Raw genomic sequence first — 20,731 nt, forward strand, 5'->3', positions numbered from 1 at the left:
ATGGAAGAGGAAGGGGAATCAGGAAGGGTCATTTGGAGTGGAATGGCCAACGTCAGCTTCATCTGTTGAAATCTCCTCGACAAAGAACTCCTCCCTGGGCGAGAGCCTTACAATTTTGCTTTCTACTCCAGCTCTCTGCATTAGCTCAGCTCAGTTATTCAGCAGAGCACATAATACACACCAACGCAGTGGCTGTTAAGAGGCATTTACACATTTTCAAACAGTGGCATTTGTCCAGGAAGAAATCACAACATGCAGCCCAGCCGAGCAGACCAATGGACCTTTCCTAGACACTCCTCTCCCCGCTCCTGCCACCACCCACACAGGGCTTTTTAAATCCTCCCAAGGGATTTGGTGCATTTCATGGGGTCAGACATGGGCATGTGCGGGATCTGTTTACTGCTGGCAGCAAAGATAAAAAAATGTGTGGGGCAGGGACAAGGGTGTGGGAGCTGGGCTTAGTGGCATGATGAGAATTGGTGCAATGTGTCACATGGAGGGGAGATTAAACAGGCATAGCAAGAGCTATTGTACATCTGCCTACTCAAGCACAATTGGAATAACTGGCACTTATTCAGCAGCTGTCATTCCGGGCTATCAAAGCACTTTACAAAACGGCAAATTAATATTATCGTGTCCATTTTACAGATGGAGAAGCTGAGGCACAGAGAAGTTAAGTGACTTGCCCAAAGACATACAGTGAGTCAGTAGCAAAGCTGCAGTGAGACTCCAGGTTGCCTTATTTTCATGCTGTTTCCTTGGCGAGGCTCAGTTTTTCTATATTTCTGTCTCCCTCAGCTATCCCTAGTTTTCTTTTCAAAACTGTAATCCTCCCCCCTCCCTTGTGCTTTAAAGTTACTCATGTCAAACAATGATCAAAATCTTATTTTAATAACTACACTTAAACAAATCTGTCATTAAAATTTCATCCCTTCATCTAGGTCCTTCCTTTGGAAAAACTTTAGCAGTAAATTCTTGGTTCCACAAATCAAAGTCCTTTCAAACAAAACCATTTCATGAAGTTCAAATGCTTCTGCAATGACCTCTGTTTTGACCATAACATCTTATTTGCCTGTACATCCAGACTGTATGTTAACAATAAGCTTAAGTGTGTTGCAGAGGTCAGCCGATGGATTCTGGTTGCTAAATGGAATGAATAATAGCCTTATAACCATTCCAATCCCTGGTCTTGTCTGTCCAGTGAGACAAGAGTGTTACACTTCCACAGTCAGAGATTTACAGGGCTGTAAAAGAGCCATTCTAGAACACAGTAGGGCATTCATTAAAAGGCTCTCTTATACAGCCTTATCTGACTTGGCGCCTCTTTCAATGAACCCAAATAAAAACCTGTGTGAGCCAGGACTCCCAAGAAGGGAACTGTACTTCCATGGAAATAGCCCTTCCCAAAGCAGTGGAATGTCTAGCCGTTCAATAGCACGGTATTTCTTCTGTACAAAACGTGGGCCTTTGGCAAGTGGGTTCTAGTCCCAGCTCTGCCACTGACTCAGTGTGCAGTATGGGAAAAGCCCTTAATGCCTTCCTGCCTCTGTTTCCCAAGCTGTTAAATGGAGATGGTGCTTATTTCACAGAGCAGCTTGAAAGACTGGATTCATTGTAAATTGTGTGATCTTTGGATAGACAGTGCCATGTACCAGCAGAGACTGGGTGAGGACAGGGTTTTGGCTGGATATCAGAGAGGGCTGGTGAAATTATTCAGTCATCAGATGATTAGGAATAGCCAACATACTGACACTGACTGGCATATTTTTGGAGTAGAACAGCTGAAGAGTCTATACTAATAGAAATTCATTGAGTGCTTACATATTGAAGGCAAAATCCTGAAGTCCTTATTTGGTTAAAACTCTCATTGAAGTGAACAAGAGGTTTGACCCACAGGGATTATCTAGAATATCTGATGAATACTTATTTATTCAGTGAGGTAGCTGTTACTGTTAGGGTTGAGATGGCTGTGTCTATTATTTGTAGGGTGTTTTAATCATAAGTGAGTGCTCATTAGGGTTACTTATTTCACTTTAGACATGTGCTTAAATGTTAGGCTAGATGGGGGCTATATAGGCACAATATTACCACATAGACAGCTTGACCCTGCAACACTAGATGGGAGTTTTGCCATTGACTTCAGTGGGAGCAGAATCAGAGTGAGTATTTCACAATAAAATCCATTACTCGGGTGAGACAGGGCCACTTGTGGTCACTAAAAGCCCTTTAGAAACTTTTCATAATATAAGGGTGCCAACCCCAGCGTCCTAGCCAAATTCCAGTGTGGGTAACATTCTGCCACCCTAAACTGCTACTGCGGTTTCATCCAGATATGTTATTCTTCAGTTCCTATCCTAAAGTGTTCAGTAGTCTTGCTGGGCTGGGTAGTCTTGCTCTGATGCACACCACCCCAGAAGTGGCTTCATTTCAGGGAGGGGTAAAGTGAGTCCTGACATAGATTGTACGTCACTGTAAGTTTGTGCTCAGACAGCCTAAGACAAAAGGTGCTGGATGAAGCTGAATAGCTATTGTATTGGTAAAAACAAAATAAGGAAGACTTCTACAGCCAAACAGGAATATGACTGGTGACCAAACCGAAAAGTGCCTTCTGTTCTTCAGTTGTAGACACTCTCCTGTCACACATTCACCTCCTGATTTGGTAATGCATATGGATAATGAACGGAGACAAGATGTGCACTGGAGGAACATATACAGCATGGCCTTGGGTTTCTCTTAGAGGCATTGGATTCAGCCTTCTTCAAATTTTGGGGGAAATTCATGGTTTGGGCCCACCTTTATAAGATGGATTTGAACTGTATGACATTAGATCTGAATCCACCCAAATGTGGGGAAGTTTGGATCAGGATCCATATCGAAATATTGCAACTTCGGCCCATCTCAACTTTTTGTAAAGGAACTTCTCTCCTGCCTTAAACCACCATCCTTCCTAGAGGTAATGTGATTCATAATCAACAAATAGATGTTTTAATGAGTCAGTGACTCTTTCTCCTTCAGATCAGGCTGGTACTCAGCCTCAATTACAATGGAGCTGGCTGGCAGGCAGCACTATGTATAATGTAGTCACCCATGAGTACCATACATCATAGAGACATAGTGTTCTGACTGAGTCACTGAGCCAAAGGTTCAGGGTCCTTCCAAGTGGCAAAACTTCCAGACTTACCAGCACCATTCCCGGAGTGACAGCATGCTTCCGCACAAGCAGAGGTGGCAGGGGGGGCTTTTTTCTCATGACACTGTCCATACTGTACCTCAGCAAGCGGTAAGGGTCACACCTGCACTAGAGATGGACAAACACATTCATTCTTTCTAGGTAACAGATGTGTAGCCACATGGCTTAATGCACTAATGGAAGGGGCTAATACCACAGTGATGAGCACAGTATAAAAACTTGAATAGAATAAAATAGGTCTTTGGGAACTCTAGTGGGGGGTCTCAGCTAAAAAATAAAGCCCTAATGTTGGTTGTTATAATTTTAAAATGGAATGTGTTAGAATCACTGAAATTGACGATGGAGAAGAATGTAAGTGATTTTTGTCAATCCCAACGAGGAAAAGCTATTGCTCCTTAGCAATATTTGTGAGGGACATATCCAGTCTAGTTTTAGATGATACAAGTGACATAGCACTAGTTAACAGGGGTCACCAAAATATTTTATCTGTGAAGGTTTCGATAGAAATGAGTTGCTGCACTGCATTTGTTGGAGCAGAAGAGGTTGACATCTGTCTATTTTAGGGTTTTCTACTGCTGCACATCACCATAGTATTTGAGCGCCTTCCATATAAAATCAATAGGAACAATCAAAGTCCCAGCTGGACTTCCTGGAGTCTCTGGCACTTCTCCCTTTTCAAGGTGTGGGGAGGAGTTGGGGTTTTGATTTTTTGTGGGGGTTGGTGTTTAGGAGTACAGTGTTATGAAATTACAGTCTAATTACTCTGCCACATTTGTGGCCAGATGCAAGGTTGTTTTGGATCAGGCCCTTGAAGCACTGCAGCAAGAGGTATGTCATTTATATAGCCTTAGCGGTACACAAAATGCTCTTTGATTGTTTCATTTATTTCTTCTCACTGACTGTGACACTTTGCCAGATAAGCTAAAGAATGCTGGGAGTTGCAGACTTGACACAGAGTCGTGTATATACAGGACTGTAACCACGTCTGGAACTCAGGCCAGCATTTAATTGTAGGACTGTGTATAAAAATGGTTGGAAATACAATTCTCAAATTCTTACATATATGCTGGCTCTGAGCTCTGACACTGCTATACCATTTCACTGTCACTGTTGAGTGAAACTTGCTTGGTTTTATTATTAATCCAGTCTGGAAAGACTTTCACCACAAAGTGTTAACTCAGTAATTAATCTGATACTCTCATTTGAGTAGAACCTATCTTCTGAATATGTATAATACGGATGTAGCAACATCCTCAATATTTGAACTGGACTGGAGACACTGATGTATAGTTTGAGTCTCTCTCTTTAAGGGCTGTTTTTCTTATAATTGCCATATAATTGCACATGCAGCTGGTTCTGAGACATCAATAGTGACCCCTAGTGAGATTAAAATAATTGCACTTGCAGTTGTTTCTACTAGAACAGCAGCACATCCTGGTGGCTAGTTTGCAAAATGTGGGTGCAGTCATTATTAAGCTTTATCTTTTAAATAAAGATAACAAAGATAAAGGTAGCAATCAGAATGACATCTTGTGTTGGATAGACATCTTTTCTGCCTGGTCTATGCATGTTATCACACCAGTGACATTCTGTAGCTCAGTGGTAAGCAGAAAGCCTCATATTTATCATTTCAAGGGGAAATGATCAAGTAGTTTAGGGACAAATTTTATAACTTAACAGTGACTTAATGAACGTGGAGTCTGAACTCCCCCACTCATCGCTAGTAATGGTTCCTCAGCGCCCAAGGTCAAAGTTGGAGCACATTAGTGGACAGCATGAGAAAACTTGAACTGCTGCTGCTGTGTGTTGTAGCTGCTCCATGAAGAGTTCTTCCGTCTCAGATTCATAGATTGCAAGGCCAGAAGGGGCCACTGTGACCATCTCGTCTGACCTCCTGCATAACACAGGCCATAGATCTTCCCCAAAATAATCCCCAAGACTGTCAGTCTAATACTATTCACTAGTGCACTCACTCTCTGATTAAGTGAGCTGTAGCTCACAAAAGCTTATGCTCATCTCTAAGGTGCCACAAGTCCTCCTTTTCTTTTTGCGGATACAGACTAACGCGGCTGCTACTCTGAAATCTGAACGTTATGTTTCTTGAAAAGCACGAGGCAGTCCCCCTATGCTGTGGGTCGCCTACGTGTGTTTTCTGTCCTCCGATCCTTCTCCCCAACCACAATTTACCTGAACACAAGGGGATGGGCGGCCATGCTGTTTTTCCATGTACAGGCTTTGTAACATCCATTCCAAGAAGGGAGAATAGGAAGGGTTTTGGGATGACAAGACAAAGATCACCAGGATCTGATCGGACTTTCTGGGGGCTGAAATAAACTTGTCAAACTCCAAGTCAGTAACAAATGGAATTTTCACGACGCACTTGCAGCCCAGGCCAGTGTCCTGTTTGGAGAGCAGCCTCCGGAGCACAACTGGGCAGTCAGCAATAGATGATGCCCAGGTACTGGCAGGGCGTGCCCCTGCAGCTGAAATAGTTTTAACTCTGCAAGGCATATAAAGTTCAGTTTAGATACATACATACCAGAAGTACATAATATACAGTAGCTATTTATTGTAATCCAAGAACGTAGTTAAATACAGGTCACTTTGTTACCATGATTTCAGGCAGAGGCTCCAGTATGCCTAAGACATGGAAATCTGACCCTTTAAAAAGTTGAGTCGGCTTGCATGTATGTCATAAATATAAAGGGAAGGGTAAACCCCTTTAAAATACCTCCTGGCCAGAGGAAAAATCCTCTCACCTGTAAAGGGTTAAGAAGCTAAAGGTAACCTCGCTGGCACCTGACCAAAATGACCAATGAGGAGACAAGATACTTTCAAAAGCTGGGAGGAGGGAGAAAAACAAAGGGTCTGTGTCTCTCTGTATGCTGCTTTGCCGGGGATAGACCAGGAATGGAGTCTTAGAACTTTTAGTAAGTAATCTAGCTAGGCATGCGTTAGATTATGATTTCTTTAAATGGCTGAGAAAAGAATTGTGCTGAATAGAATAACTATTTCTGTCTGTGTGTTTTTTTTGTAACTTAAGGTTTTGCCTAGAGGGATTCTCTATGTTTTGAATCTAATTACCCTGTAAGGTACCTACCATCCTGATTTTACAGGGGTGATTCCTTTACTCCTATTTACTTCTATTTCTATTAAAAGTCTTCTTGTAAAAAAACTGAATGCTTTTTCATTGTTCTCCGATCCAAGGGTTTGGGTCTGTGGTCACCTATGCAAATTGGTGAGGATTTTTACCAAACCTTTCCCAGGAAGTGGGGTGCAAGGGTTGGGAGGATTTTGGGGGGAAAGATGTGTCCAAACTACGTTTCCCAGTAAACCCAGTTAGAGTTTGGTGGTGGCAGTGGTTATTCCAAGGACAAAAGATAAAATTAATTTGTATCTTGGGGAAGTTTTAACCTAAGCTGGTAAAAGTAAGCTTAGGAGGTTTTCATGCAGGTCCCCACATCTGTACCTTAGAGTTCAGAGTGGGGGAGGAACCTTGACAATGTAAAATAGAGAAAGGCTTAAAAAAACCCACCAAAAAACCCATTCAGTTGAACCTCCCAAATTTTGCAGAAGGCTTTGAACCTGCATCCAGACCCTGATTTTGCAACTTGGGGCTGTCTCAACTTAAAAAGCATCATATTCCCTAACATCAAAGGAAAGTGGCTCTTTGAGAGGCAGAAGATGCAAAACTTCTCTCCCACTAACAGTTGTGTTCATTCAGGAATGTATGACAGAGGGGAAGAATCCTCCAACAGATGCAGACAAACCCTTGGAAACTAATACTCGGGCATCAGGTCAGATTGAGCTGGTTCACAAAGGCTTGATCCTACACTCTTTGAAGTCAGTGGTGAAGCTCCCATTGATTCTACTAATGCAGGATCAGGGCCTATACCAGCACTCTTTTGATGGCCCTTTACCAGTTCTTGTGGAACCTAAGCTTTATCTTACAGGAATATTCAATTTCTAGGGCTTGTGGTGGTGCAGATATTCTGACCCATCAAACAAACTGGGCAAATGTTAAATGTTCTCTGTAGGATGTGATCATAAAACTCTCTTCAGTCTTCCTGTGTATAGAGATTTATGGAGATTTCATCTACCCACTGAGGAATAAATGTACTACGCACTTAGGAATTCTAGTGGGAACTGCAGCAGGAATAGTGGAGCAGGTTGAAAAAGAAGGCAAGATGATGCCATTATATTATGTAAAAGGCCAGCTCCTCGGGTAGTGTATGTCAGCAGAGTTCCATTGAACCCATTAGAGCTATGCTGATGAACACCAACTAAGGATCTGGATCAAAGAATCCAGTTTAATCCTGCCAGCTGCCTGCTTACCTCATTCACCACACAACTATTTCCTTTATGATCAAAATAAACTGTGAACCCAAAATTTCAGTGACACTGTGTCCTCTCCCCAACCAGGAAGAGTGTAGGCATCACCAAGCAAACCTTGGTGCAGGCTTTGGTTGGGTCACGGTATCCAAGTGACTGAAAGGTTTCCTTTGATCCACGGGTCTGCGAGAAGGCTTGGGAGGAATCCTTTGGTCAATTGGTCTGCTAGGAGGTTTTTGAGGCCTTTTAATTTCTGAAGCTATTGGAGCACGTTCGTTCACTCTTTTAGCCCAGGCTTGAGATGACGGTTCCTTCCTTTTAAATTTGACATACTTTGCTCCTTCTAGAATTGGATATTCTATAGGAATCATACCTGCCAAATAAAAAACAACACTTAAGGATGTGCTTGTTTAGAGAATTTTCTTTAGCTCAAGTTGAAGGGGATGGTTTGGGCTTTTGGTTTGAAAGGCCCCAAGAGTTTTATGCCTGCAAAAATTCATACAACCAGAGTGACTGTTTAGCTGTTGACCTATGAAATCTAACCAGCCCTGGAAGCACTATGCCTGCACTCCCCTCTTTCTGACAGGTTGTGCATGATTGGCCTTGCCCTGGCTGCACATATTGGATGCTCTTAAGTCACTTTTTAAAATTAGTGCATCTTGTTCACTCAGCCTTGAGTTCCATGATAGTTTGATGAAGCAAAAATGGGATATGTTCACCTGGGACTGGAAGACAACTTGAACAAGGTTCCCAAAGGTGAATGGGACACTGAGTAACTTGTTGATTCATGTACCTTTCCAAGTGTATGTAGGTATTCTGGAGTTACTCAGTCTACCTCTAACTTGTATGGCTTTATTCAAATTTTCTATTAGGTCTTCTAGTTCACCCCCTTCAAATCTGCTGTTCAACATATCCATTGATATTTCAGTATTAAATGACTTCAAATATTTTAATCAAAGTAACTTCAGCTCTAGTGCTGGGTGAAATTTTCTGGATGAAAAAAATCATTCCTTGCAAAATTCAGTGTCAGTCAAATGTATTCACGAATTCAGGTCAGATAGGGATAATAGTTTTGGCTCCAAAAAAGAAAAGATGTTCAAAAAATCAAAACATTTTGATACGTTCCATTTTGGAAATGTAACTTTTAGTTTTGAAACAATATTTTGTTTCGAAATTTAACAAATTAAAAAAAGGATAAAGACACCCAAAAACAGAACCAAAGAACTGGGGGCGGGAGGGGGAATCATTTCAGGTCTAACAAAACGTTTCATTTGACCCAAAAAAAGATTTTTTCAGGTTTTTTCTTTCAGCAAAAACCTCCAAAACATTTCCATTTGGGGTCAATCCAAGTTGATTTTTTTTGGTTCAGCCACTAAACCAGAAATCAATTATTTGCTCTGCTTTATTCAGTACCCACATCGTTCTTTCCCTTCAACTCATTCCTTTGAGCCCATCTCTTCCAGAAAACCTTTCTGCAATTCTCTCTCCCAACCTCTCCAGTACTTTGACCTTACATCATCATCCTTGCATTAATATGTGTTGGAGCTAAACTGTAAATCCCTTGGCGGAGACATCAGAACTTATTATACATATGTACAGGAGTAACCACTCTGTTGACACTCAGCAAAAAATACGATACCTGAAGCTATCAAAATGGCATTTATAAATTGTTTCACTGTCTTCTGAAATCGCTTCTTAATCTCTTCCAAGGCTCTCTCCAGTTGTTCCTTCTCTTCACCATCACTTGCCTTTGCACGTATCTTTAAAGAGTGAAAGGAGAAACCCAACCATTGTTAGTTAAGATTAGAATCACGTTTCCAGCACTGCAAACTTTGAATGACATTATGATTGAGGGGAGGCTGGTGCAGTCCTGTTAGAGACCTGTTCCGTTGATAACAGTCTTACTTCCTAGTTATGATCCAAGGTCCTGTGTTCAAGTCTCACAGAAAGAGTGGATCTTTTACCCACTTAACTGGTAGCCCATCCCAGGATGAGGATGAGTAGGTGATGATTTCACTTTCCCTTGTCTTCTCTTTTAATCCCTGTCCTCTGTTGATAATAGTTCAGTATTAGGTAGCAGAAATATGATATCGGAGCTAAATCACCTAATGACATCCCTCCTGTGTTGTTCCTCTTTCCTTTCCAATGGAAACGTGACATCAAAAATAAGTTAGCCAAATAATCAATCTCCCTCTTTTCTCCAATGCCTTTGCATCTTGAAACCCTATGGATGGAAATGCCTTAAAATTCTCACAGCTCTTTAGAATTTATAAACTAAATTTTTGATTCAGTTTTATTTTAGGGCCATGAACAGCTAGAGAAAAATGCAGTTTGAAAGGCCACTCTCTCCTGCAGATTGGTTGAGAATGGTAGAAGGACCTTTATACACACAAGTGCAGACAGATAGGGAGGTTGTGGAATCTACATCACTGGAGGTTTTTAAGAACAGGTCAGATAGACACCTATCAGGGATGGTCTAGATAATACTTAGTCCTGCCTCAGTGAAGGGGGCTGGACTAGATGACCTATTGAGGTCCCTTCCAGTCCTACATTTCTATGTTTCTATGAAATGAAAAGGACAAATCCAACATCAAGGTTTCAGTGTTGAGCAAATGGTGTCATGAGGCTGTGAAGGCTCCTCCTGGCTACTGCTGTTCTCGATCTCAGAGGTGAGGAGGCCCTGGTTTATCACTTCACACCTGACTGTATCTCATACTCACTGCTTTGAGGAAGGAGCCTTGAAAGTCTGGGGATTTCTGTAGTCTTCCTGTCTGAGCTTCTCCTGGCTTCTACTACTGTTTCCTACATGGGAAGGAAACTGGCATCTACAGGGCCTGGTGTTACATGTGCATCCTCTGGGTACACAGTAAGAGGGATGAGCTGTACCTGATGCTGGGTGCTTTGGGGAAGGAGCCCTTAGCATCTAGGATTTCCATAATTCACCCCTATGAACACTTTCTGGTTGTTTCCATGTGAAGGAGGGAAAGGGTGGTCTCTGGGTCTAGTGGGAAGAGAGTTTGGTTTATTGTTGGATTTTATTAATTAATATATATTGGTTAAGACATATAAAGATGTAGGTCTGATATTGTTACTTATTACTGTTTTTCATAAAATAGTTTATTTAGAACAATAAACCAAAAACTCTTAAAAAAATAGAGGCACTATGCATACGGCATAAATGTGTATATACTTTCTTTCCTACCGAGTATTAAGCACTACAGTGAGAGGTGAAATAGAAAAATTTGACAGAGTTGGATACAGAGAAAAGGAAAGTGATGTACAGAACTGAAAGAGTGATCTTGTTTTAAATGGAAATTTAAATGGGATAAAAGATGGAGGTAAATATTCCTACAGGCTGATTATTGTATTTATTTGTAGTGAGAGACGTCTTGAAGGATATAATTATGGAAAGGGAAAGTGGAGTAGAAATGTGTCCATTTTAAACAAAGTAAATTGAAGTTTTCAGGTGAACTTTAGAGAGGATTTAACTCAGACAGAGGGCAATGAAGTTACCCTACAGTGCTGTACAAAGTGAGAATGACCACTAACTATGAAGAGTTTGTGGTATGTAAAAGAAGAGACCAAGTCCACAGAGAATCAAATAAGTGGAGGGATTATTTTTGAGAGAGAGCTGGACAAATGTAAGAGTGGGATTGTATGACAGCGTCGCTTGTGATGGTGGAGGGCAGGGCTTGGCAGCCGTGAGGGTCCCTTCTGGTTCATGTGGGATATTCCTAAAATTTCCTGCTTCAAGCCTTCAGCCAGTCACCTGCAGAGATCAGGAATGGATCTTGCCCTCCTGTCCCCCCGCCCCCCGCAATGTGTTCTGGGTTTTTTGTCTCCTTCCTACAAAGCATCAGAGATGATCACAGCTGGAGATGAGAACTTGGACAGGATGAACCAGTGCTCTGAGGTGGCACCGTGCATTCTCTCTCTCTATCTCTCTCTCTCATGCTTCACTGGCTTGTTCTTGCTCACATGCTCAGGGTCTAATCATAGAATCATAGAATATCAGGATTGGAAGGGACCTCAGGAGGTCATCTAGTCCAAGGCCCTGCTCAAAAGCAGGACCAATCTCCAATTAAATCATCCCAGCCAGGCCTTTGTCAAGCCTGACCTTAAAAACTTCTAAGGAAGAAGATTCCACTACCTCCCTAGGCAACGCATTCCAGTGTTTCACCACCCTCCTAGTGAAAAAGTTTTTCCTAATATCCAACCTAAATCTCCCCCACTGCAACTTGAGACCATTACTCCTTGTCCTGTCCTCTTCTACCACTGAGAATAGTCTAGAACCATCCTCTCTGGAACCACCTCTCAGGTAGTTGAAAGCAGCTATCAAATCCCCCCTCATTCTTCTCTTCTGCAGACTAAACAATCCCAGTTCCCTCAGCCTCTCCTCATAACTCATGTGTTCCAGACCCCTAATCATTTTTGTTGCCCTTCGCTGGACTCTCTCCAATTTATCCACATCCTTCTTGTAGTGTGGGGCCCAAAACTGGACACAGTACTCCAGATGAGGCCTCACCAATGTCGAATAGAGGGGGACGATCACGTCCCTCGATCTGCTCGCTATGCCCCTACTTATACATCCCAAAATGCCATTGGCCTTCTTGGCAACAAGGGCACACTGCTGACTCATATCCAGCTTCTCGTCCACTGTCACCCCTAGGTCCTTTTCCGCAGAACTGCTGCCTAGCCATTCGGTCCCTACTCTGTAGCTGTGCATTGGGTTCTTCCGTCCTAAGTGCAGGACCCTGCACATATCCTTATTGAACCTCATCAGATTTCTTTTGGCCCAATCCTCCAATTTGTCTAGGTCCCTCTGTATCCTATCCCTGCCCTCCAGCGTATCTACCACTCCTCCCAGTTTAGTATCATCCGCAAATTTGCTAATGATTGTCATATACGCATTTGGGAAGGGATTTTCCCCCCAGGTCAGATTGGCAGTGACATTGAGGGTTTTTTTGGCCTTCCCCTGCAGTGTGTGGATGTTGCTTGCTTGCCAGGATCCTTTGGGTACATCTCATCTAAACAATTTGCTGCCATTGAGGGGCCTCAGGCATTGGTGCACCTGTCCTTCCTGTTCTCTGTCTGTGACACATAATAGTCTAGTCTTCTGTGGGCTGTAATATTTTGAGCTAATTTCAGTTGTTGGGTTTAGTAAGCAGGTGCTGGGTGGTGTTGGTGGCCTGTGATATACAGGAGGTCAGACTAGATGATCTGGTGGTCCCTTCTGGCCTTAAATTCTATGACCTCCTACAGCATAACAGTTCCATATTGACTCAGCACTGACCTATGAAGAATGTTTCCTACTGAATGCAAACTCTCCTTGACAATAGTGAGAATAGATTTTTAAATATTTCATAGAAATTTATATATTTCAGTGAAACTTGCATTTTCAAACATGGAGAGCAAGAACATTTTGAAAGCTATCCAGAATGTCTAGCATCTACATATATGTGATTTAAATTGGCCAGATCCCTAATTAGTGTAAACTGAAGTCACTGGAGCAACACTAATTTACACCTGAAGATCTGGCCCGTTCTCAGATACTAGAAAAATGAAGCTAGCATTCCACACCAAATCTAAAGTTCTTAAAGGACACTACAATCAGGCCCAAAATTTAGACAAGCTTTTACAAATCTATCACCACTAAAAAATGCTTCCAAGATTTTACCCTCTCTTAATTCAATGGTAACATTCATTTTCCCATCATTTTCCCCTGCAGTCCTGCCTTTTCAGCACTGAAAACCTGAAAATGAAGTCGACCATATCACTGAGAGGGCATGTCACTGAGAGGGAAATGCAAAAAGTAAAGAAAAGATTTTAAAAGGAAATGGGATTTCAAACATTCTTTCAGCTTAAATTGGCTAAGAGGTTAGCAGCAAGTAAAGACATGTATTTATTTGCCACATACTGTTTGGTTTTGAAGTTGACAGATTTCCTCTCTGTATGATGAATAAACCTTTTATTTTATTTTATCTGTCTTCTAAAAGTGAAAACAGTAAAAACAAAAATGCCAGCTGGGAGGATGATGAATTCTAAGTATAAAGTCTGGCCCAATTAATACCAAATGGTGGAGAAATATGTCACTCAGGCAGCCTATGAAGGCAGCCTCTGGGCTAATAAAGCATTTTAATTGAAAGACTGTCTTTCTATAAAAGTGCATCCACAATATAAATATTTAGGGAAGGACCTGGGAATGATTCTTAAAAGAGAGGGTTGTCTCCAAGGCAGGTTTCAATGTAGTTCCTAGGGGTTACTTTTCAAAGGTCAATGGGAGCCTTGGGAAGCAATTTAAAAACATCCAGTCTTAAAACAGGGGGATGTATTGTTTATCTACTTTCCTTAAATGTAATGTTTGCTTTTGCTGATAAGTCAAAACCTGAGGTAAAAGCATTTGCAAGCAAAACAGCACTATACTGTAATGCCTGGGGCTCAGGGGGCAATTCACTCCAGTACAGAGGTCCCATGCAAGGTTTATTCCTGCTGACTACTTACTTATGTACCATAAAAGCCCCACTCAGCCAGACCCTTAACACAGGATTTCAAGTGCTTAAGGCTTGGCACTAGCCCCCTTGTCCTGGAGTAAATGTCACCACTAGTGCATAGGAAGGGTGGGTGAAGCATAACCCACGGTTTAGCTACACCCCTCAGATGAGGAAACTAGGCTGGAAATTGGAAGAAAACCACCCTTTCATGTGAATTCTAGCATTTCTGGTTGCAAGTCAGTGGGAAATATTGCTGATTATTCTTAATATTTGTATTATAGTAATACCCACAGTGCAATAAGTACCTTCCATACCATCCCTGCCTGAAAAGCTCACAGTCTAAGACTTAAAAATGTAAAGAATGTCTCTGATAACAGCCCGTAGTTTAGAAATAGGTCATTCATGCCTCACTATGGGCCTGATCCTGCATTTTTTGCACACCTAAGGCCAGATCTTCAGCTCCCTCCTGCAGTCCCTCCCTCTGCTCCTTTGCACTGCTTCAGCAGCACACTGTAATCAGAAAGCCAAGGTAAGGAGAAGCCATGGGTGGAACAGAACTGGTACAATGATTCTACACCCATCCTCTTCTCAATCCCTACGTAGAGGGCAGCAAGGTCAGGGAACGATGGCGCAAGTGGTGCAAGAACAACCCAGGGGGGCTCTGTTGTAGCTGACCACAGCTTGGTGTGGCCATGGGGGATCAGATACCAGGTCAGTCACTGGACTGGGGGCACAGAGGTAGCAAAAAGTTATCTTTGTCCCTTTCTCAGTTGCACTAGGTGCAGCACCAGTACGGTTTGATGGTTCATTGGGCATTTGAGATATATAAGGAATGCAGGATCAGGCTCGATACTGAATCGTTTCTGCTTCTGGTCCACTTCAAAAACAAGAAATGCAAAGTCACATGCAAAACAATAGCTCAAAATATTAACTGAACTTATCTAAAACTAGAGTAGATACCATTAAAACCTCAACATTTGCCTCTCTAGTCCCCTGCAATGATTATGGTCCTGATTTAGTTGGGGATTGGTCCTGCTTTGAGCAGGGGGTTGGACTAGATGACCTCCTGAGGTCCCTTCCAACCCTGATATTCTATGATTCTATGGTACCTTCCTATTCTTAGGAGCGGAAATAGCTCCTTAGTAATTGCACTGTGTCCCATGGTGACATGCACCTTTGTAAAGCCTGAGAGAGGAAGAGATGAACAAATACTGAGAGTTTTAATGACTTCCACTGTACAAAACAAGTTTTATGTTTGGTTCAAGTTTAGGATCTGTCCTTATTTTATCACTCTAGTAAATAGGCTTGACTAGGTCAGTGAAAATAGCAATATTTTAGCCATATTTCACATACTATGGTTGGTTAATGGATTTAAAACTGGCTAGCAATTAGTGGGGCACCCATCAGCCATCCTCCTGGGTGTAATTCATATATATATTACTGCTGCTTACCCATTTTTCAGCTTTGGGTGTGTGTGCACATGGAGTTCTTGACAAAGACATATTGATGGTCTCATTCAAACAGGAAAAAGAAAGAGTAATGGAATTTTGACCAAGTACCTTCAGTTTTAGCTGTTCATTTATCTGAGGAAGATAATGGACAGGGTAAATTATGCCTTCATTTTTGCTGCCACCATTTTCCTACTACATACTACTCCAAGAGATTTGTATCCATCTTTCCACCTGATAGCTTCCCAGGTCTGTGAAACACCTCTAACACATTTTGCCAGAGTTTATGCCTCCTTGGAGCAAAACTGAGTTCATTTGTTAATCAGGGGCAGGTTTCTATATTGAAAACATGCAGAAATTCAAATGATTTTGATGGGAAATCTCTCTTCTGTCAAAACTGTGACTAAAAGGAAATACAGGGGGTTCTGAAAATGAAGTGATGTATGAGAAACTCCTCAAAGTTAAATTCTGTGAATTTGTCACAGCCCCACAGGATTGCGATTTCCGACTTGTATGGTTGCTTCATTCAGACCAGAAGTTGAGGGTGCTCAAAACAACATCTCACAGGATTTGGGCTTTAGTCTGCAGTATTCCAGGAGAACACCCTCAAACAGAAACAATTAGCATCCTGGGGTAATTAATTCTTGGGAGATAGCCTGGCGTCAGCTACATTTTCTTCAGTGAGCACAAACCAGTGAAGCTTCTGGTTCATAAATCTTCAGTCCATTCAACCTGTCCTATCTGAGTTAGCATTAAACAATTCAGCTGAGATTTTTAGAGCCACCTAAGTGATTTGGATGCCAAATTTCCATAAACAGTAATCAGAATTAGGCACCCATATCTCTTAGGAGACTTTGAAAATTTCAGCCTTCATTTAAGAAGGTCTCCTCAGTCTGATGGCACACAGCTTCTTTTCGAACTGATAATGCCGCAGACCCATCTTTTTCAAGAAGCTATAGCCGGAAACTGAGATGATAAGTTACATCTTTCCAAGGCCATATTATTGCAGGTTTGATACTTTAGAAATAATCTGCAGATTGAGACTGGGTGCCAAAGTAGTATCAGAGGGAATAGGCAGAAATAAAATACAACGCATCTACCACCATCACATCGAACAGAAGAACTCAGACAGGATCAAAAGTGTTCCTGGTGCAAAACCACACTACACAGACAGCTATTCTGAAGTCTGGGAATGTTCATAATTTTTGACTCTATTAGGTCTGTGAATATTGGCACTTAGCAAGAGTTCAGTTTTGTACCTGAAATTCTAAAGACTGAAAAGTCTGGGTCTTTGAAGCCCAACTCCACTTGTGAGTAAAATATCCATCTCTGTCCCTGACTGCTCCTCCTTCAAGATCCATCATCAATGCAAGTGAACAGCTGGGCAGGACAGAAGGGGAAATACTAGTTAGACTTTGTGTTGATTGGCTGGACTGATCCTAATAAACATCCAACACTCAGGGGAGAATTCTCAACTAAGATCTTTACACTCTTACGGAGAATCACATAAACCCAGTGCAACCCTGAGCACCACTACTCGAACAGATTTGCTCTGTTCTGCTCCCCTTCCCTTTCATGCACATTGCTCAGCTCTCTGATGACCTTTTCCACCTGAGCTATGGCATGCACTGTAACCATCAGTTACACCCGCTGGGATTAAACTCTTACAGGCACCATTAATAAGCACCAATACCATTCTGTGCAAAGGTTAAGGGTCAGGAGAATTAATTGTCTTTCTTCCAGAAAGAATGATGGGGATGATAAGCATAAACAGTAAGTAATAGGTCAGGGTGAGATTCTATCACGGGTATTTTTAGTAAAAGTCAGGGGCAGGTTGCAAGCAATAAATAAAAAATTGCACGGAAGCCTGTGACCCGTCCCTGACTTTCACTAAAAATACCCTCTGGGTAGAAACACAGCACTCCCAGGGCTTGCAGCTGCTCCAGCTCCACCACTGCTCCTGCGGCAGGGCTGACCACTGCTGCTTCAGCCCCAGACAAAGCGGTCCCCACTGGTCTGCAGGCTGGGGACCGCTGCTCTGGCAGCCCCAGGACTGACCGCGGCCGCTGTTCTGGCAGCGGCTGTTCAGTGACCCCAGGCTGACCACCGGTCAGCTATTCGGCGTGGCTTCCATGGCAGATTCCTATCCTTAGTTATAGGAGACTCTTTTTTATAGTATATTCAGTTATTATTAATGAGAAGGAACCATTTGATTGGAGTTGAGACCTCTGGGTTGTGTTCCTTTGTTCATTATCAATTAGCAATGTGAATCTTTTAACTTCTCTGTGCCTTCAGTCTACCCATCTGTAAAATAGAGATGATAATGTCTACCTCACAGTGTTCAGAGACTTGCTTAGGTAATATTTGTAAAGTATGCTGGTGTCCTTAGCTGGAAAAGCACTCCAGGAGCCTAGAGTCTTATGCACAACCCAAATGGACGCAATACAGAATTACCAAGAACCCAGTCTTGCAAACACTTGAGTGCATGAGTAAATTTATGCATGAGTTGTCAATGGGATTGTTGCGCACGTGAATAAGGTTACTTGGGTGCCTACGTGTTTGCAGGATTCAGGCCTAAACTGATGAGAACACAACAAAAACCCCACCTACTAATTCATTAAAATGTCCTTGCACACCTCTTCTTGAACTGATATGGCAACATTGCCTAATGAATGTCCAAAGCAAAAGATGGGGAAAGGCCTGCAAGGGCCTTGAAAGTAAAGACAAGCAGCATCTGTTTGATACAATAGAGAAGGGGGTCTGGATCCAAGTCTGGGGCTGCTAGGTGCTATGGGAATACAAATAAATAGACAATAATAAAGTATGAAAAACCATAATCCAAGAGCACTGGCAAGTCCTCATACCTTAGAAATTAAATGTTACCGTTTAGAAAGATTTCTCCCCCTTGCCCCATTGACACCACCCCTCTGGATGATTTCAAACCCCTAGGGTTGCAATGTGTCAGCTCTGTGTTCTGACAGGGTTGCACCTGTAATAGAAAGTCATTGCATGCACTAGGTATCAATAGGCTTTATGTAATGCACGGGTTATAATGTTAGCTGCAAATATTTTAAGCTCTCTCACAACATGTGCTCTTCTGTTTTAGAGCTATGGTTATTGTTTCTTTCAGTCTGCTTTTGATACATGACACTGTATCATGTACTGCTCCGTCCACTGTTTCCACCACCATCTACACCAGTACAATAAGCCACCATTTCCGGTTGTTGGGGACTCAGTCAATCACTTATATTAGATCCCCCGGCCTGATTTTCAGAGGTGTTGAATTCCCACATTTCCCAGGATTTAATGGGAGCTGCTCAACAGCTCTGGAAAACGGGCATCAGTACTTTGCCCCTCCCCCCTACCCCATGAATTATCTACACTATAGAAGTAGGTTAAAATCCACTCACCTGGCTTTGAAGGAATAATGCACACATGCCTGGTAGTCAGCTATAAAAGAGGCCAGAAGAGCTAGACTTGGAGCATTATTAAAGAGAAGGGTGATTGTTTTTCCCACACAGCACATGGGGAACTGGCAAGCAGCAATATTTCCTGTTGGGTAACTTATACATACTGTCAAGTACTGTCAACACTTACATATAAGGTCTCAGAGTAGCAGCCGTGTTAGTCTGTGTCCGCAGAAAGAAAAGGAGGACTTGTGGCACCTTCAAGATTAACAAATTTATTAGAGCATAAGCTTTTGTGAGCTACAGCTCACTTCATTGGCATGCATCCGATGAAGTGAGCTGTAGCTCACAAAAGCTTATGCTCTAATAAATGTGTTAGTCTCTAAGGTGCCACAAGTCCTCCTTTTCCTTTTACTTACATATAAGAGACCTTCTGGGATGCTCTGTCCAACTGCATCTTGCCACATTAGAAGAAGCACCAACTCCAGTTCTTGCATTTGGACCTCACAGTGCCCAAGACATTTTTGGCCTCCCAAGGCAACCATATTTGTTTTGTTCCCTTCCTCCCCCACCATCACACTAGCCCCATTTCCTGAAACTCACAGTACCTAACAGTACCCTGGCAGAAGCATAAGTTCTGTACCACAGAATAGCCTCTAAGGGAATACCTTTGTCCTACATCTCTGGAACCAGCTCCATTCACATGGCTACTAGAACCAGAGTTTGACAATATTCAGGGCACAGTACAAGATCTATGATTTTTGGCTATGTCATAAATATAAAGGGAAGGGTAACCACCTTTCTGTATACAGTGCTTTAAAATCCCTCCTGGCCAGAGGCAACATCCTGTTACCTGTAAAGGTTAAGAAGCTCAGCTAACCTGGCTGGCACCTGACCCAAAGGACCAATAAGGGGACAAGATACTTTCAAATCTTGGGTGGGGGTGGGGAGGAAGGCTTTTGTTTTGTGCTTTTTAAGTGGTAGTTCTCTCTTGGGACTGAGAGAGGCCAGAGAGAAATCCATCTTCTCCAACCCATCCTAATCCAAGTCTCCAATATTGCAACCAGTATAGGTAAGCCAGGCAAGGTGGATTAGTTTATCTTTTGTTTTATGTGAATTTTCCCTGTGTTAAGAGGGAGGTTTATTCCTGTTTTCGCTAACTTTAAGGTTTTGCCCAGAGGGGGATCCTCTGTGTTTTGAATCTAAATACCCTGTAAAGTATTTTCCATCCTGATTTTACAGAGATGATTTTTACCGTTCTTTTAATAAAACCCTTCTTTTAAGAACCTGACTTATTTTTCCATTGTTCCAAGATCCAGGCGTTTGGGTCTTTGATGATTGTGTAACCAATTGGTTAGGATACTATTCTCAAGCCTCCCCAGGAAAGGGGGTGTGCGGCTTGGGAGGATATTTGGGGGGGAAGACATCTCCAAGTGGTCTCTTTCCCTGTTCTTTGTTTAAAACGCTTGGTGGAGGCAGCATACTGTTCAAGGACAAGGCAAAGTTTGTGCCTTGGGGAAGTTTTTAACCTAAGCTGGTAAGAATAAGCTTTGGGGTCTTTCATGCGGATCCCCACATCTGCACCCTAGAGTTCAGAGTGGGGAAGGAACCCTGACAGTTTGATCAAACTTTTGTAATATCAAGGAACAAGGACATTTTCTTAGGAAGCAAGGCATTCGTTAAAATGTCTTTTGCAATTGGCAGCTTTACTGATGAACAGCACCAGTATAGATTACTAAAATAAATAATAAGTGTGGTGTCTGTAGTTAGGAAGCTGTAATGCCTTTTCTCATGTACTTCAAATTTCTCAGGACCGTGTTTATGTGTAGAGACAGTAGCCATTGTGTTCTCATGGTTGAGGCA

At 42.3% G+C, this 20,731-nt stretch overlaps 1 protein-coding gene across 1 annotated transcript in view; it reads right to left on the reverse strand.

Moving 5' to 3' along the window:
• C7H3orf20 (chromosome 7 C3orf20 homolog) overlaps positions 1–20,731 on the reverse strand; it is a 49,829-nt gene that overhangs the window by 20,693 nt on the left and 8,405 nt on the right. Inside the window, exons 5-11 of the mRNA XM_077821447.1 lie at positions 18,872–19,024; positions 16,721–16,841; positions 15,465–15,596; positions 9,162–9,282; positions 7,629–7,895; positions 5,378–5,673; positions 3,182–3,298 (exon numbers count right to left, since the gene is read on the reverse strand). Of these exons, the coding sequence (XP_077677573.1) occupies positions 3,182–3,298; positions 5,378–5,673; positions 7,629–7,895; positions 9,162–9,282; positions 15,465–15,596; positions 16,721–16,841; positions 18,872–19,024 (1,207 nt within the window). The remainder of the gene's footprint in view (positions 1–3,181; positions 3,299–5,377; positions 5,674–7,628; positions 7,896–9,161; positions 9,283–15,464; positions 15,597–16,720; positions 16,842–18,871; positions 19,025–20,731) is intronic.

Source organism: Eretmochelys imbricata, chromosome 7, assembly GCF_965152235.1.
Source record: "Eretmochelys imbricata isolate rEreImb1 chromosome 7, rEreImb1.hap1, whole genome shotgun sequence".
NCBI lineage: Eukaryota > Metazoa > Chordata > Testudines > Cheloniidae > Eretmochelys > Eretmochelys imbricata.